This window comes from Aulonocara sp. 'chitande type north' Nkhata Bay, linkage group LG6 (assembly GCF_057382095.1).
Source record: "Aulonocara sp. 'chitande type north' Nkhata Bay isolate Kocher_YH1m ecotype deep benthic linkage group LG6, A_spYH_male_GT1.1, whole genome shotgun sequence".
NCBI classification, from domain to species: Eukaryota; Metazoa; Chordata; class Actinopteri; order Cichliformes; family Cichlidae; genus Aulonocara; species Aulonocara sp. 'chitande type north' Nkhata Bay.
In genome coordinates this window covers 36,331,678-36,350,046 of record NC_141349.1, presented here as the reverse complement: position 1 = coordinate 36,350,046, position 18,369 = coordinate 36,331,678, and the positions used below count along the sequence as shown (strand labels likewise).

The following is an 18,369-nucleotide window of genomic DNA, read 5'->3' as shown; positions in this document are numbered from 1 at the left end:
TATTGGTTAGGTTTCATTTATCTGTCTGTAACAGGATTCAACCCTATAGGTCAGCCTTTTGAGCCTTATCACCTTAAGTTTTAATAAGGATGCTAAATAATTATTAGCACTGGCGGTTTAATTATTCATGTCACAATCTAGCGTAACCTTTCAATATCCAAGTGCCAGTCCAAAAGCAGCGGACTTTTACCTTTGTGAGCTCAGGCTAAACTTCCTGGTAGGAGGACAGTCCTTCTTTTTATGTCACTGACGGTAATTCAGAGATACTCCTCAGACTTTTAAGCTGCAACTCTGTATTGTCAGGACGCCCTTTTAGATATATTCTCTCCATTACAGGACAGTAACCAGGTAAGCAGAGGCTAATAACAGAGCAGAATGTCATTTGACAAGTTCTTTTAATCTTTACAGGTTTGTTATTATATGAGAACCTAACTCTAACTACACATTTCTTATAGGTTTCCTGTTTCCATAGTTCAGCCATCAGTCTGTTGTTTTCTGTTCATTGTTATATAAGACCGAGGTGTTCTCTTGCCATAATATAATGGTTTTTGTGAGAACCACAGAGCTATACCACTGCAACCAAACCTCTTTCCACAGGCTGAAACCAAACCTCCTACATGAATTTATAATGATCGGACCGAGCGCTCTAGAGATCAAATTGCACATGCTTTCTATGAAGCTGCCTCTATACAGAAAACTATGTGGTATTAACATGTTATACTACTTGTTTAGGTTTAGTCTTTAGCTTGATAACTTGACTTCAAGCACAATTCTATTGCTTTATTTTAATATTTGTCTTTTATATGGAATAAGTCGTTTACATTTTGCCACTTGACACCGAAATCCTCATATTGGGAGCGACTGGGGCATACTGAGCTGAGGAATCACTGCTGTCTCCAAAGAAAAGCAAACGGATCGATTTGAAGGATCTCATGACAAGTTACAGGAACGGGGGATTTTTCAACCATGCATACCATGACACCGAGACTCTGGAAATTGATAGAAGGTTTGTGTTTATATTATAACATAAAATTTGTTTTTGTCCTCAAATGTGCATCAGAGAAATCTTTTTTCCTGAAAAGTATAGAATTACAATTTGTCAAAGAATGTGTTTGTGAAGGAGTTTGAGTGGTGTGTTGTGTGTGCTTGTAGTAAGAGGAAGTACTGTGAAGAAAAGGTCAGAATGTCAAGCAAGCAAATGAAAAACTAGCTTCAACAGGATCGCCTCAAGAAAAAGGCAACAGCGCGAATTTGTTATATATCTTTGCTTTATCCTCGGCTGGTTCATTTTAGTGTTAATCTTTTTGGTACAAGATTTAAGGTCTGAGGATTGTGGATGATTATATGAGAGCCCTAGAGTAAACTTTATCATACTAGTCTCTGCAGATTACTGTTAAAATGAGTCCAATACTCTATAAGACTGAATGTACTTTAAATTAAATAAAACCTCCACAGTTTAAATTCAAATAACTATATCGGTGACTTGAAATTTCTGTTCTCTTCCTGATGTGATAACGTCAGTGCTCTTAGGTGTCATACGTTTATATAATTTATTAATAATTTAATTTATTCTGTTTGGGCTCTAGGGCTTCCAGCAAAACCCATCATACTAACCCCTATGACAACAAAGACCCAACCTGGTGGGGTGACAGGGCTAGCAATGATGCTGCTATAGGGAGAGTGCCTCAAGGTGGCTGGCAGGAACAAAGCTGGAGGGGTAGAGAAAACATCCCAATGGATGCCATTTCCATACGCCCAAGGAGTCCTCCAAGGCACCATGGACCCAGTATGTGTATCACCTCTTTGTGGCCATGTTAAATTATTTAACTATAAAGCAACATAAAGTTTTTGTACACATTTGTGTTTGTTTGATTGAAAAAGTTGTGTTACTTGTTCAGCAGCTTCGTTTTTTGTATATGCCAGTGGATGTTGCTAAGTAACCTTTTGTTGATACTTCCTCTCTATCTCCTCTACATTTTAGATCACAGTATATTTGGGATGGACCCTGAATATAATCAGTCAAGATCTATTCCACTTCCATCGTCTTCAGGTAATACGCTTCATGACACTTAAGATTACACAGTTCCTTTATGGTATAACTAAACACACATTAATCTGTAAAGTTTCCATCACAGGATAATCATTTCACTCAAAAAAATCTGTTGTTGGATGAACACAATTTAATCATGGCGCCTTTTTCCACGTGATTTAACCAAGTACAATAACCGATTTTTGACCATGTCAAACCAACACATTTGGCATTTGGTGGCTTAATGTAATCAGATTATGTTGGATCAGCGTAGTATACTTACATTGACTTGAAGTGATTTATTTAAGTATGTAGAGTGAAATTTGTTTTAATTGATTCGACACAAGTTAAAAACTTTAGGAAAACGCAATGAAATCTCGTTGTTTGAACAACTACTTTGTTAATCAAGGCAATTACTGCTAGTCGTGCTCAATGAACCAATATGGGGGTTGATGATTTCATGGAGACAAACAACCATTTGCACTTATATTCATGGGTAATTTAGAATTCTTGCTGTGAGGCAACAGCACTAACCATCACGCCACCAAGCTGTCAATCCAGGCTTACCAAAACTAGGAAAGCTATGATTAGAAGGCTTGATGCAGAATTTTCTGTATGTTTTTGTCCTTGACAGGTTAAACCACAATAAATAGCGATAGCATACACGTGGTGTAGTTGTCTGCCTCTTAAAACTCCAGCGATTTTCCTGCAGTTTGACATCTAATGTGATCTTGTGAATTTTGTGAGTCCAGGCAACTAACCACTCTTACTAGATTGTATCATGTCATCTCAACAAGAACAAATTAAGTTGCTGAATTTCATGCAGATGCTACATGATTTAATTACATTCACCATTGAAACATGAAATTATTTAGTTCAAATTACAAGTTTGAATCTTGTACATGTAACAACCACCCAATTTCATTTTTTTTTTGAGTGTTCAAATAACATTGCCATTCATCCTCATACTCATGTCTTCACTAGACTGTATCCTTAATTGTGGATATAATGGATGTCAACAATAAAAGCTACAAGGAAATTGGCATAGAAAATAAAACAGAGCAAAGGGGATTATTTAGTAAATGTTTTTTGCATGAAGTTCAAATAAAAAGTTACAGCATACAGTAGAAGTGTTTGTTGGTCGGTTTTTCAACTACACTGAAAAAAAGGGATTGGCCAGCTCTTGGATTTATGTAAGTATCTTGTGTGTATTTAACACAAGTGCCTCATGCTTTAAAGTTAAGTGTAACTCTATAGTAACTCTATAGTGTAGAAACTACATAATATGCAGAGAGGGTAGATTAAATTGTTCATGTTTGAATCAGAATCAGAATCAGAAAGGGTTTTATTGCCAAATGTTGAGCAGGTTTACAACATTAGGAAATTGCTGCGGTGCTTCAGTGCAAACATGCTGTCATAAATTGCGCTTAAATAGACATGAAAAAATAAAAGTAAGAATAAGAATTAAAAGTGCTACGTAGAAAGATATATGCATGAGATATACATGAGATATATACATGAGAATAAGAATTAAAAGTGCTACGTAGAAAGATATATACATGAGTGCAGGTGGTGATCAGTGCCAAAACATGGAATCATGCAGTGAACACAGCGTAGGGTCATGAGCTAGTGGTGGGAACAGTCATACGGTTATTGTTCATGTGACCAACAGCGAGTGAAGTAAGTCAATAATATAGCAATGTTTACATCACACAGGATTTCAGTCTCGCACGCTTTGGATCGTGGTTTGACGAAGGCATCCATCTCAGTCAAGTCGAGCAGCCGCCTCTACTTTTTTGGTAAACCGAAAGAAGTAAATTGGGTGGTTGTTACATTAAAAAAGCCTACCTTTTAATTTGAACACAAAAATTTCATGTTTCTATCTTGAACGTAATTAAATCATGTAGGATCTGTATGAAATTCAACAACTTAATTTGTTCTTGTTGAGATGATCTGATACAATCTAGTAAGAGTGGCTAGTTGCTGGACTCATGAAATTACACAGACAACTACAAACACACCACATGTATGCTATCGCTTTTTATCATGGTTTAACCACATGTAATGGTGGCATTAGTGCTGTTGCCTCACGAAGGTCCTGGGTTCAAATCCACAATTTAATGTGAATGGTTGTTTGTCTCTGTGGTAGACTGGTGAGCTGTCCAGGGTGTTCGCTGCCGAGTGACCTATCACTTCAGGCTTATGCCCCTGAAAGATAGGAGGATTGTAGTTGTTGTAGACCCGTTCACTTTTTATAGTAACCAGACTCTAGACTTTGTTGAACATTATGTAATATGAAGACAACATGTAGTATTTAAGTGACCAAGTAGTACTGGGGTAAAAGTTATTGAATAGTGTTGAAATAAAATGACAAAATTGTGAAGGATTAAAATATTCCAAGAGCTCAACTTACTTCATCTAAACATGTTTCAGTTGTGTTTTCTGAACACAAAATGCACAGGTTTATTGAATAGGAATAAGTTGTGTTGATTTAACTCATTTGTCTAAGTTTCTGCCAAAGCAAAACATTTGTGTGCAACCAATGTCCACTATTGAATCAAGTAAATCCAACATGGCCTTTTTTTCAGTGTATAGTTTGATTACCATAGAACATGACACAGATATACAACTTTGATTTACATCTGTTTTCACTTGTCTAATATCTATTTCATCACCTATTACATTAAATACACAAGTAAACTGTATTAGCAACTGTTGGATGGACTGTCATGGAATCCATATAGATAGAAATTCAGGATGAATTATAACTATGTCTTCCATTTTCTCCCATTTTATTTAATCTTTATGCTTCTGAAAGACTAAAAAGAAATTCCAGAGTCATACCAAGACTAAAACTAATGCATGCAAATAATACACACAGACTGATACTCTGACAATAACTGCAAAGTAATACAGTTTGGTGGGCAATGGCACCAACACCTTCAGTATCATAGCATTATATGAAATGAAAATAAATATGAAATCATAAATTCATCAGAAATAAAGATTTTGAACAAACAGTTGCATATTAGGACCCACATTAGTTTGTATATGGTGCTGTGTCCTGTACTATCAGCAGTGCTTTCTGTCAGTGTTTTTGCAGTCGATATTTATCTTTAGATTTATAAATAAGTAGCAGCTTATTGTTATTATAGAAAAGAGTAAGTGATAAAGGCTGCATAAACGGCTGCAGGTGTTACATTTAAAAATGCTACCCAGTTCATTTGCTGACTGTCACTCTGTTCTTGTATCAATCTCATGCTTTTGAGTTTGAAAATCCACAATAATCACAACAGAAGGCTGGCTGTCTTTTGCTTGTGTGCAAATCCAGGAAAAATGACAATGCGGTGGAGAGGAATAGCGATGAGAAGGATGAGCATGTTTCCTAATGCAGATCATACCCAAACAGCTTTCACAGAGGATGCCATCTGGAATGAGATGCAAAATGGTAAGCACACCTGAGGGGTGTCAGATTATCCTGTGGATTTTTGGATAGTGAATTATGACACCTGATATGTATTCTGAAAGGCAGTACTCGCAAAGATTTAACAGCCAGCACTTGTCTTGTCATCTTGTGTCTGGCAGAGCAACAAAACTTGCTCGAGGAACTTGCTGCTCTGTCAACACGAGACAGAATCCAGGCCATTCGGGATCTTCCAATGAGCTTTAAAGACAAGAAACATATCAGGTGGGTGAGCCACAAACAAATAAAGATGATAACAAAATCCTTCTCAGTGTCATTCGAAACATTTAGTTAAACATTGCATCCTGCTGGGAACCATAAACTAGGCTGTATGCAAATGCTTGGAGGCCACAGGTGTTGCAATAAAGATCTCTGAAGGAAGTATTTGTCCAACACAAATTACACAAGAAAGTCCAAAGGGGCTTCTACAGCCTGCAGAAACTTGTGATGCAGGTAATTTGCTTGACAAGGATCCCAATGGTTTTACTCTTACAGGAAAGAATTGGAATTACAGTCTTCCAAGAAGTCTCGCCAATTCACATGTTTGGCAGATTGCTCTGAAAAGCTGTCTCTGGTGAGTGTTTTATCTGTCATAAAAGCAACAGCTGCATCTCTTTATGAGCCTAGCTCATTCATAATTTGTGCTCATATGCTACATACAGAATGTTATGATCTTTTTTCAGTTTTCACGAAAATGCGGGTACCATGTAAAGTCAGCCAAGCAGACCCTGAAACTGTGGCAAGGCGCTATGAAAAGCATTGGTGGGAAGTTTGGGACCAGTGTTCTCACCTATTTTGTGTTCCTGAAGTGGCTTCTCATGTTTAACATTTTCTCATTCCTGGTCAACTTTGGCTTTGTCACCATCCCTCTGCTTGTTTACAAGCAAACCCCAAATATTTCTCAAATTGTGAACAACGTACCCCAAAATGTGACCTTCAGAGGACTGGAGATACTAACTGGAGCTGTAAGTAGTACATGCATTTATCTTCTGTTGAAGTCACAACCATCCTTATTTTAAAATTTAAAGCTAATGTAATAATTACCATTTAATTAAATGACTATGTAATATTTAAAGAGCTAATTATTTGGTTTATGCTCATGTCTGTGAAGGTTCTCAGTCATGGCTCATGCTCATGGCTCAAATCTGCATTATTTTGGATGCAGTTATTTGTTTTCCAATGATGGATACAGTCTGGACAGATCACCAGTCTCACATCCACACCTATAGCCAGTTTAGTCACCAGTTAACCTAACATTCATGCACAAAGAGCACATGCAAACCCCAACCACAAGTGGGGTTTCGTCAAGTGGAGTGACAGTGCAACAGCATTTGTTTTCACAAAAGAAAATCTAAAACATGAATCTGCTCTAGATGGCAGATCATAATCAATTAGAACTAGCAAACACTGTTGATATGTATTATGTAATATCATGTTAGATGTTTTCTAATTCTCTCTGTACTGAGTGAACAAGAGTTGCATATATTTTGGATTTCCTAGGGTTACTTCAAGTATACGGTCATGTACTACGGTAGCTACAGCAATGAATCTCTGGTGGGTTACAACATGCAGCTGGCCTATTTCTTCACCATTGCAGTCTATATGGTGCTATGTGGAATTTCACTTATTTTCAGGTTAGTTAAGTCCTCATCATGCTAAAGATTTTACTCAAGTCCACAGGGAATTTGCTTTGTTATGACTCCTCAACATGCATGTGGGAGAAGAGGAGATAAGTTAAAAGAAAAAATTGATAAATATAATAATAAATTATTAGGAAATGTGAAAATTCTAATATAAGTATGCCAAAACAAGCAATCATAACATTGATTAATAGTTGTAGATATAAAAACTCTCATAGCTGCTCCAATAGCTCTGATTCTAACAATGATTCTGAATCTTGATTTGTCCACGTGCAGCATGGCAGTCAATTTCAAGAACAACTATGTACTAGCAGACTCGACATCAAACAGTGCATGGCAACTTCTTTGCACCTGGGATTTTAGTGTAACCAATGAGAAAGCAGTGAAACAGCGCAGGAACAACCTTTGTGTCCAGCTCAAGGTGACTTATAGCTTTTTTCTTTTTCTAAAAAATATCAAATGCTGAATTAACTGTGACAGATTGAAATTCTGTATTTTACACCTACATACACATCAGTATTTCATTGTTTGTCCTCTTGCTGCTCACTCAGGAGTCTTTATCAGAAACGGCCCAGCAGGAGCGCCTTACAGTCTCTGAAAAACTGAAGCACTATGGGATTCATTTTAGTTGCTGGCTTCTCTCCACAAGCTTGGCTTTTGGTTGTGCAGCCGGTATTTACTATCTCTGCGAGTATGAGATTGAGGTACATAAGTTAAAATGGAATAATTAGACTTTGGAATTACTTGTGTCTGTTAAATGTAGACTACAGGCAATGTGAATGCATATTTTTTCTCTAGAGAAATCACTTTTCTTGTTAGTAAAACTAGTAGAAACTAAAAAACATGTAAAAATATATACCTCACCTGTACTCTCAGAGCGTGAAAATCTAAACCAGGTGTCATAAATTTACTGAAAGTCTTGTCATTTACCAACAGTGCAGGGTTTTTACAAATACTGTATTGCATACAGTATTTGTCATTATCCACTATCTTTACCTGTTTTATGTTTTACAGCAGGCAACAGAAAATGACAATTGGTCTCTGCTTGAGGAGGCAAAGACACTCCTGGTTCCCTTTGTGGTGTCTTTAATAAACCTGGTTATTCCACTCTTCTACTCCCTCTTCAACAAATTTGAGCATTACTCCACCCACCGCAAACAGATATATGCTCTGTTGATCAGGTGAAATAAAACAATATATGTATATAAATATGTCTATGTCTATGTCTAGATAGATAACAAAATACAGATATCTTAGTTTACCATTAGACCGGAAATAAGGAGGCAACTAACCTTGTTTTGGTGTGCCTATGACATCATCACAGAGTCACCAGCATGGTAGCAGGCTCCCAATCTTGTTAGAGTTAATTGCAGTGTAATTTGTGGGCTGTGTTATAAAACAATGTAGGACTTCCTGAAGTATAGTGAGAAGACTGGGAGTGCTAGGATCTAGGAACAGTTCTAGGACCAGGCTTAAACAAAAGTATATATAAAGTATAGTGGTATCTATGTAAAGCCATGACTGTATATATGTAAAGTGGTGCAGCTATCGACACATCTATAAATTTATAGACCATAAATGCCTTAATGGTCTTGCTCCCCCATACCTTTCCGAGTTACTTCAGCCTTATATTCCTTCGCGGACCCTTAGATCAGCTGCTTTTGGTTGTCCCAAAATCTAGGCTAAAACAAAGAGGAGAACGAGCCTTTTCAATTATGGCTCCAAAACTTTGGACTACGCTGCCTTTAAATATTAAACAGGCATCTTTGTTTCCTGTTTTTAAGTCGCTTTTGAAAACACACCTTTTTTCGATTGCGTTCAGACTGGTGTGAGTTGATATGTTTATTATGTGTAGTATTGTGTTTTTATGTGAGTGTCAGTGGCTTCATCTTGTGTTTTACTCCTTTGTTTCTGTACAGCACTTTGGGAAAACTTTCTGTTTTTAAATGTGCTATATAAATAAATTGGATTTGGATTTGGATTTGGACATCTAGCACAAAGCAAATATAATTATTTATTTAACCAATAATAAAAATTGAAATACTTTCTTTTTTCACATACAGAAATGTCTTTCTCAAGATGTCCATTCTGTCTGTTTTGTGTTATTATTGGATGAATAAGGTGCCTGATAAAGGTTCAGTAAGTAATAAATATCCATTTATCTATTTATTTGTGTTTTTTAAACACAACATACGTTTATTTTATCTGTCCCTACTTTATTCATTAGGCATAGACATTCATTCGTGAATTTGTTTCATTCATCAGGGTTGGGAGTCCATGGTAGGGCAGTCTTTGTACCGTCTGGTCCTTTTTGACTTCCTTTTCCTGATGTTGGGATCTTTCTTTGGAGAGTTTCTTAGCAAGTGAGTTATAGAATTTCAATTCATATTTTATATTGTTAGATGAACCTATGTTTAAAATCACATACTCAATTTCTGTCTAATAGTGTGATCGGGACAAAATTAATACCACGCATGGGGGTTCCTGAGTTTGACGTAGCCAGAAATGTGCTTGAACTCATCTATTCACAGACGCTGGCCTGGTATGAACCATATGAACAATACATTCGACATTTCATAAGTTCTAGCAGTGTGTCAGTGGATTTTAGTCAAATCTTATGTTATCTATCTTGATCTTGGACCTTTTTAAATTATTTAAATGCAATCGTCTATTTTCTCTCCACAGGATTGGAATCTACTTCTCTCCTCTGCTACCTGCCATGCAGATTTTCAAATTCTTCATCCTGTTTTATCTAAAGAAGGTAAATGCTGCTACCAGGACTGCTCCATGCTCCATAAGGGTCATGTTACTCTATTTGCACACCTCAGTCAATAATTAATTAAAATCCTTTCATCACATTGAATGGATGCTTTATTTTGGGTAATGGAAAAGACAGCCTGGGTTTCGGATTTAAGGAGTAACCATTATGGTTTAATGGTACCAGACAAGATCAATCAATCACTGAAATTTAATGAACTTTGTAGGATTTGTAATTTGATCTAGGCCGGATCTGCTGATGCTGTGTGTTTCATGAACCTGCTGAATGATCTTTTAAAAAGTCAATTCCAAGCTCTGTTTTCTGTTATGGCTCACAAGTTTATTAGCAAAGTTACTACAAAAATAAATCAATATATTTGTTTATGGATGTGTATTTATGGGGTAGTACAAGTTTGGTTTTTGCACTTCTCAGGTCAGTCTCACACATAACTGTCAGCCCCCACGGCGATCTGGCAGAGCAGCTCAGATGCAAACCATCTTCATCTTCCTTCTCTTCTTCCCGTTCTTCGTGGGAGCCCTGTCAATTGTTGCATACACTGCCTGGAGGTAAGAGGACATGACTTCAACTGTTAAAAAAGAGAAAAATATATCCATCAATTCTATTTTATTCTTTTCTAAGCTAAAATAAAATAATATATTTATATATATTTGTCTTTGATTAATAATGCATTTTGTACTGAAAATACAGAAAGGTTCCAGTCTCAGTCTTGTTTTGTTCACTCTGTCTTGCTCCATAGCCTGACTCCCTCAAAGTCCTGTGGCCCTTTTCGTGGACTCAACAATTCCTTCAGTGCGGTTGATGTCTGGATAGATGATCTAAAAAACATCACTGGCTCTCAGTGGGTCGTCGAGATTTACAATAATGTCATCCGGAGTGAAATCTTCTATTTTCTAATCACACTCATCATCCTGTAAGTGCATAGTGCAAGTGCTGTCTTATGTACACAGCATGTACTTTGTAACGTTGACCGAAAAAGTCCAAGCCATGTTTTGCATATAACTGAGCTTTGCATATAAATGCACATATGTACTGATGCAAAATTTGTGTCATTAAGCAAATGGTTTTCCTGTGTGCAATTTTACTGCTCAGTGTCATCATATACATATTGTGGCAAGTCACTAATGGTCGAAAGGAGCTTATTCGTCATCTGAGACAACAGATTGTCAATGTGAGTTTGTTCTAGAAACTGTTTCCCTTAATATATGTTTCACCAGACATCAGGAACAAGTGGAACTTATCTAGTCTTGAATACATTTACATTTTATGTTTTTGTTTTTGTTTGCCTGACTGCTTCTGTTTCCCTCCCACCAGGAAGGGAAAGACAAGTCCTTCTTGTTAAAAAGGTTACAGGACCTTCAAAAATCTATCCCAAACAAAAACACCAAACAGAAGAAACAAAAAGGGGTTTGTTGTTAAAATTATTTCATGCTGACATCACTTTGCATGTAGAAGCTTGTTATCAGCCTTACTGAATATTTTATTTACTGTTTAGAGCATGAAACAGCATTCATATGATCACTCATCTGGTGATCAGTCCAACTCAAATGCCATGGTTCAAGCTTTACTTGCACGTCAGCAACTTGAAGAGGAGGAGAAAAGATACAGCATTGGTGGAGTACCTGTTCCTTCTGAAATGTCTAACTCTAGTTCTCTGATGCAAGCCATGTTGGCCCGTCAACTAGCTGACCAGGAGAATGAAGATCAGTATCCGATGCATGATGAAAACCCATCATCTTCCAGTGCACTTGCTCAGGCCATGGCAGCCAGAAACAGGGTGGAGGATGAAGACAATAATCAATATGACATTTTCAACAGATCCAGTGCCGTCACACAGGCCATGCAAGCCAGAAGAAGAGCAGAAGACACAGAAGATGACATGGGTGACCTGCCGCATCCAGTGTCAAGTGTCATGATGCAGGTCATGCAGGCCAGGCAGCAAGCACAGGAAGATGACAGAATTCAGTGGATGACTGCTCCACCACAAAACCCTGGGCCTTCAGGCTCTAGTGCTCTTATCCAGGCCATGCTAGCCCGGCAGGCGGCCCAGAATGAATACGATGATGGTTACTGAACAAAATGCTGAGTTTTATCTTACAGTGATGAAAAAAACAGATGTATGAAAAACATCCACGTGGCTTTTTAAGACTGAATTTGCACTTTGCGAAGAATATATGAAAGAGATGAGTGTGCAGGTCCACCTCTTAATTCAACTTTTATACAAGTAAATTTTGAAATCTTTCTATGATGGTATGTCAGCCTTGTGTGATGAGTAATCCTAAACATAAATTTGTGCCATTTGTAATGTAAATGTTGTATAAGTTGTTAATTGTTGCACATAATGAAATGTGAGCTAGAAAAGGCAAAATAAAGGCAAATTTAAAAAAAAAAAATGCCCTGCAAAATTTGTTACAGTTGTTACTGGAGTGAAATGTAATTTTCCCAAGTGGCTGATAAAGACAACACTGCCCTCTTCAGGAACTATGCATACATTGCTACATTTGATTCCCCCCCCCCCCCCCCCCCCAAACGACAGCTCTTGTTCTGGACATTTTTAGAACACTCTCCAGAAACAGGAAAAAAAATACTAGGTTGAATATTATTTCTTTTATTTGTGCAAAAAAAAAAAAAAAGCTTCACTAAAAAATACTGAAATCAACTTTGTACTATTTTTACAGTTCAAAAATGTAACTGAAAAGGTTTAATAAACTGTGTGTTCTATATTTGTATCATACTAAAAACACCAGATGTGTTTTGTGGTGAGAAAGTAACAGTCAATCAAAACACAATTTTGAAATGGGGAACTTTAATAGTCATCATACTTGCTTGAAACACTCCGCAGAGCCTTTTTACCGTCATGAAGTTTCTACTTTTCTCCAGTTAAAGCAGAATCATCAAATGAAAATGACTTACACTGTTAGAAATGTGGTGTACTGACTGTGATTACTCCAATAGTGCTAGTGTTTAGCACTATTGGAGTGTTGGAGAGTTGGGAGTTCGCCTTGTAGTCCAAAGGTTGCTGGTTCGAGCCCCGGCTTGGACAGTCTCGGTCGTTGTGTCCTTGGGCAAGACACTTCACCCGTTGCCTACTGGTGGTGGTCAGAGGGCCCGGTGGCGCCAGTGCCCAGCAGCCTCGCCTCTGTCAGTGCACCCCAGGGTGGCTGTGGCTACAATGTAGCTTGCCATCACCAGTGTGTGAATGCGTGGATGACAGGTTGTGTAAAGCGCTTTGGGGTCCTTAGGGACTAGAAAAGCGCTATACAAATACAGGCCATTTACCATAGTGTTTATGGGAATTTTGTTCTCTGCGGTAAATTTCTTTCCAGTTAAAAAAAAAAAAAAAATTCTAGTCCATCAAAAGTGTTTTGCAAATGATCGTTTGACCTTTATGACACCATCAAACTTAGCCAAGGTGAACATTCAAAAGAAAAATGATACATTATTACCAACAATCATGCTGTGTACAAACTTTACATCTATTTTACAATAAATAGTACCATAAATACTGTAAACAGGCACATCATTTGCAGTATACATTTATGGCTTTGATTCACAAGAATGAAAACCCAGTTAGATTTTCTGACTGAACATGTCTAATAAGGCTAGAAGCATTAAAGAGACACTCATTCTTTTGAAACAGTATAGATACACTTAACATTACATTTTAAATCTACATCGTGGTAAGCTGCACAAAAGAAAAAACACCTTCATGTCCACTTTTAGCTGCAATTTTCCAACTTTAAACTTCTATGACTTAAACTTTCATGATGGGTTTTCATTAAGGCAGTACTTAAATGTGTCAGACAGGGCTAACACCGCGGCCTGTTATCTTTGTAGGTGTTTGTCCCACAGTGAAAACTTACCAAAGACAACTATGCGTCAGTCCAATGAGATGCCACATTAAGAGAAATGCTGCCACCTACTGTCCTTTCTCACTCAGCACTGCTCTTCCCCCAAAGAATTTGCAATGTCACTGAAGTCCAGCGAGTCACCTGGTATAGGAGTTTTCCTGCCACTTTTTATGGTCTGACTAGAGTAATAATCCACAGATTTGGAGATTGAGTGCACAGAGTGCTCCCGGAAATATCCGAATGCCTCCCGTGCGTCCTCCTCCCTGATGCTTTGCTCGAAGGTCTTGCGTTTGTGTCTGAACTCAATGACGGTCTTTGTATAGGAGTTGAGGGTGGTGACAGATGCACCCATACAGCAGGTGAAGGAAGCCCAGGCCATGCTGATATAAAACAGCAAGAGAATTCATATTTTAATAAACAGATGTGGTAGCTGAAAAAAAAAAACTAACAAAAAAAGTGAAAACCTAATGGTGCGCTTCAGTGTGGTGAGGCATTCTGACGTTTTACCCTCAATACCGTGACACTGTATTTGGTAAGATTAGTGCCAATCACTTTAAGTCCCCCTGGTCTCCTCAAACAGGCTGGTTTGCATGTGAGGTCAGACAATCAAATCATCATCCCATGTTGTTTTCATGCAGACTGGATAATTCCCACAGAAGGTCAAGAATTGTTTAGCCTCCAAAATGAATTTTCAGCATACTGTGCACATTGTAAAGGAGTAAAATATTATTCCCTTATGCAATTCTAATCACACCCGCACTGGGGCTTTGGACACCAAAGCCTAATCCTACCATAACACGAGAGCTTTGGGCTTTTTTCATTACAGACAGTGATGCTGAAGAGAGGTGAGATCAGCGCTTCTGCTGACAGTGTGAGGCAGCACAGACATGCAGAGTGGACTTCTTCATCTTGTTTCTTAAAGAACGATTTGACTTAACTCTATCTATGTAACACTATAAATAACACAGCGTATAAAATTATCTGTATTGAGGTGGATGTTTGCAGAGTCTTACCAGAACGACCAGCCATAGTCCCAGTTGTAGGGCCTCCAATCTGGTGGGCCAAGGCTGACGGTGACCTGGAAAACCTGTGTGTACATGACATGAGCCACCATGCCAAGAAGACCTGAAATCATATGCACAGTATATTGTTAGTAAGCTTTTCTGATTGATTCAGTGTACAAACAGAAAACAAGAACAGTATTAAAAAAATACTTCGATGATTTCTTTTGAGTGCAGAATCAACCCTTTCCATGGGTATGGAAATATGAATATCCTAAGTAAAAACAGTGATGTTATCCAGGTATAGATAACCTTAAATCCCCATCCATGTAATTTACTAAGGTTCATTTACAAACTGTTATTTTGGGAAAAGAAGTGAAAAACATATTCAGCTGACCCTCTGCTTTCTTCTCAAGGCTTCTGTTTCTTTTTTAGATTTTGAATTGAGTTCAGATTTACTTCTGATCATTACAAGGAAACCAGAGGGATGTTTCTCTGGTTCAAGAACAACAGCTCCCTCCTTATTAACAGATTAACCAGGATATGTTTGTTATGTTGTATTTCAAAAGCTGGCTTACAAAGATAAATGACAATCTTAGAAACCAGAAGCAAATACTTGAATACAGTACACTGCAGGAAATGTCACAAAAGCATTAAAGTTAGTGAAAAATAGAATCAAGCACATACCTGAAAGTACTGTAAAGATGGCAGCAAAGGCATTGAGTTTGAGTCCATCAATGACATTGCTGGAGTGCACTAGCTCCAAACACATGAGACTGAAGCCAACCACCAGCAGAATAATGTACAACATCTCAGAAACAAGTGACAACCACAGCATCCCTGAAAAATGCCCAAAAAGCAAACAAGAAATGCACAATAACATAAATTAAGATGGAGATTCTTTATCAAAGGGAAGATTTTGATTTATTGTCACCTAACATCTCAATCTCACTGGTTAGTCAGACTTAATGTGGGGTGAAAGTAACATGACGATCTCATATGAAGTGCTACTTGAACTGATGTCAAAGCTTTCCGGTTTACAGAAAGCTTTATTCAGCCTTCCAATTAATCTAGTGGAATATAATCTGGCTGCACATGATGATCAGACATTTCAACTCCTCTTCACTCCGCTTCTCGATTTTTTGCTTTTCTTGACAGATTGACAGGAACTAAGCATTTCTCAAGTGAAAGTGTCATCGCAGCTAAACATCTGTGAAACTTTAAACTGAATGTGTGAGCCCTCCTTCATGATTTCACATTAAAACATTCTTGAACTGACAGTTGCTGATTAGATCAGAACGGACCAAGATGTTACAGTGATGCAGAAATATTCACAAACATGGGGAAGTACAGCTCAGTGAATGAAAATAGGGTAAGAATTAGAGGGCTTAAAGAGTTGTGATAACCAAGGTAACGCAGATAGCACTCACCTTTTTCTGATGCAGGGGCTAAATCAATAAAACTTCGACATCTCTCACCTAGAAACACAGCAGAAGATGACATGCTGTCATGATTTATTATTTATTACTGATCATATATATATATATATATATGGACTTTAAAAACACAGGTAGGCTCAAAAACTGTGGCATAATGACAGTCTGTGACAAACAGGATACAAAATAACCATTGACACTAAGGATTCCTGCAGACATGATGTTTTCCATCTGTTGACCAGAGCATGCCACTGGATTTGTTGCAAGTGGAACGCTTTAATCAGGTAGAAGGAGGGTGGCAACAGCTGTTTTGAGGAAAAACTCATCAAGGCCTCTGTTACGTAATCCTTATTAACTCAAGCTGTCTCAGCACCCCCTTCCTCCTCACCATCCCACAGTCACTTGATGAGATAAAAATGTGTTATTGCAATTGCTTCTTGGATATTTTGAATTTGTGGTTTGTTTCTAGTACATCACAAAAACACAGATTATCAGCACAGGTTGTCATGGCGTATTACAGAGCTGACAGACAGATGCTTCAGTAATTCCTTATCCAGCTGTAATAAACTAAACAGAGAGAGGACTCATCTGGGCTGATCACACCTTTTGTCCCTGAACTTTTCATGGTCATGATCACTCCTCTGACACACGTATAATCCACCCTCTTGAGCCCTCTGTTATTAATTTACAATACTCCATAATGGTCAGACTTAGTGAGTAACTCAAGCAACACACCATTCAAGTCCCAGGCAGCCGGCCAGCTGGGGATCTAAGTGCTATTTTGTCTCCCTTAAAAAATAAATAATGATGAAAAAGTGAATTAAATGATTTCAGACTCAAGTGCTGCTGCTTACTTTTCTAAGGCATAATGACACAAATGGAAAGCCATTAAAAAAATAAGGAAAGAAAATCTCTGAAGGAGCAGCCAATCTCCATTTTAACTAAGTGTTGTATTTTGACAAAGGAGGAGATTAAAATGACAAGTTTATAAAAATTACTATTTGCTGTTTTTTTTTGTTTTTGTTTTTATTTCTTTGGCTATTTTAAATGTTGAATGGTTGTTCGTTAATGCTTACATCAGCTCAGGTGTTGTCAAGTTTGATGACAATTATAAACAATTAAAACTAAAGATTAAAAAAAGATTATAAATAATAAGAAAAAATAGCTCCAAATGGTTAAAGTCTTTACACTGATTTCAAAGCCATTCCTTCGTAATCATGAATTGGCGCATGTGCCATTTTTCTTCACTTACAGAAGCTTTTATTGCCGAGATTATCGTTGTGTTACATGAATAGTTATGTGTTTCTCTTAAGTTAGGAAAAAGAACCAAAGTAGTATGTAATCATTCCAGCTGCTGTGTTAACTAATAAAAAACATTCACGCACTACACACACACACACCTTACTTTCATCGTGAATATTTTCCTCGCATGAGATCCAGATTCCAGTGTGGAACTGACGGAACAGGAACCTGTCGTCGCCTGTCTCCCAGCTGTACACCACTTTGTTGGGGTCCGTTTCGTTCACCCCGTAGTCTATACACTGGTGCGTCCGCAGCTTGCTGCACTTTGGCTTGGGCACTCTCTGCGTCCCGACGCACCAGTAAGTAGTTATAAACGCGGTTATGGAGAAAAACAGCGCGAAGAAGTTCAAGCTAAGCGACAGAAGGGTCCTGGATCGGCGGCTCATCCTCATTGTCTGCGTAAAGGATGAGGCAGCGCGCGGCGTTCCGAAAAGTTCATGGGTGCGAAGTAGGAGGGACGCGCGAGCCGCAGCTAATTTCCAAGCACAACAGGTGAGGCGATGATCACATTCGGCACTCGGCAGTTTTCAACAACTTCCACTGGTGCACAAAGTGCAAACATCATCTCCGAGAGAGCTGAGCTGTGCGCCAAAATGTCACATTTCCGTCATTTTCACACGCGCTGCCCCACGAGTGTCCACCCTATAGGATGTCACGTTGCGTGAGGATTTGTCCAAGTTTGACCAAGGATTTTCTTATGACGCTCTCTCTCCCGGACTCCCTCTCGCGGTCATTTACGCCTCCCCTCCCTCCATGCCTAAAATTTATCAGCTGCAAGACGATTATCAGACTGATGCGTAGGAAGTTACCACGGAAACGTTGAAATAAGATGCAGCAAGAGTTGAAAAGTGAAAGCTGTAAGAGGCTATTC

The 18,369-nt window shown here is 38.1% G+C and overlaps 2 protein-coding genes across 3 annotated transcripts; one reads left to right on the top strand and one right to left on the bottom strand.

The window, feature by feature from the left end:
• Window positions 1-223: 223 nt before the first annotated feature.
• On the top strand, window positions 224-12,295 carry tmc5 (transmembrane channel like 5). 2 transcript variants are annotated; one of them, XM_086297686.1, is made up of 21 exons: window positions 224-348; window positions 814-1,006; window positions 1,587-1,786; window positions 1,982-2,050; window positions 5,361-5,477; window positions 5,615-5,717; window positions 5,988-6,066; window positions 6,176-6,457; window positions 6,993-7,126; window positions 7,409-7,553; window positions 7,684-7,836; window positions 8,147-8,313; window positions 9,196-9,271; window positions 9,398-9,495; window positions 9,579-9,674; window positions 9,818-9,893; window positions 10,323-10,456; window positions 10,648-10,821; window positions 11,001-11,079; window positions 11,223-11,315; window positions 11,404-12,295. In XM_086297686.1, exons 2-21 carry the CDS (start codon window positions 933-935, stop codon window positions 11,980-11,982), a joined length of 2,928 nt encoding a protein of 975 aa, XP_086153812.1. In that variant the 5' UTR covers window positions 224-348; window positions 814-932; the 3' UTR covers window positions 11,983-12,295. The 2 variants fall into 2 exon arrangements, with proteins under 2 accessions (XP_086153812.1, XP_086153813.1); XM_086297687.1 differs by lacking the exon at window positions 224-348 and having other exon boundaries at window positions 687-1,006.
• A 286-nt stretch (window positions 12,296-12,581) lies between these two features.
• LOC147328386 (germ cell-specific gene 1-like protein) lies at window positions 12,582-18,194 on the bottom strand. Its single transcript, XM_086297685.1, has 5 exons — window positions 17,602-18,194; window positions 16,191-16,238; window positions 15,448-15,600; window positions 14,773-14,884; window positions 12,582-14,139 (listed from the first exon to the last, which is right to left on the bottom strand). The coding sequence occupies exons 1-5, from the start codon at window positions 17,888-17,890 to the stop codon at window positions 13,845-13,847; spliced, it is 897 nt and encodes a 298-aa protein (XP_086153811.1). The 5' UTR covers window positions 17,891-18,194; the 3' UTR covers window positions 12,582-13,844.
• Between the last annotated feature and the right edge of the window lie 175 nt (window positions 18,195-18,369).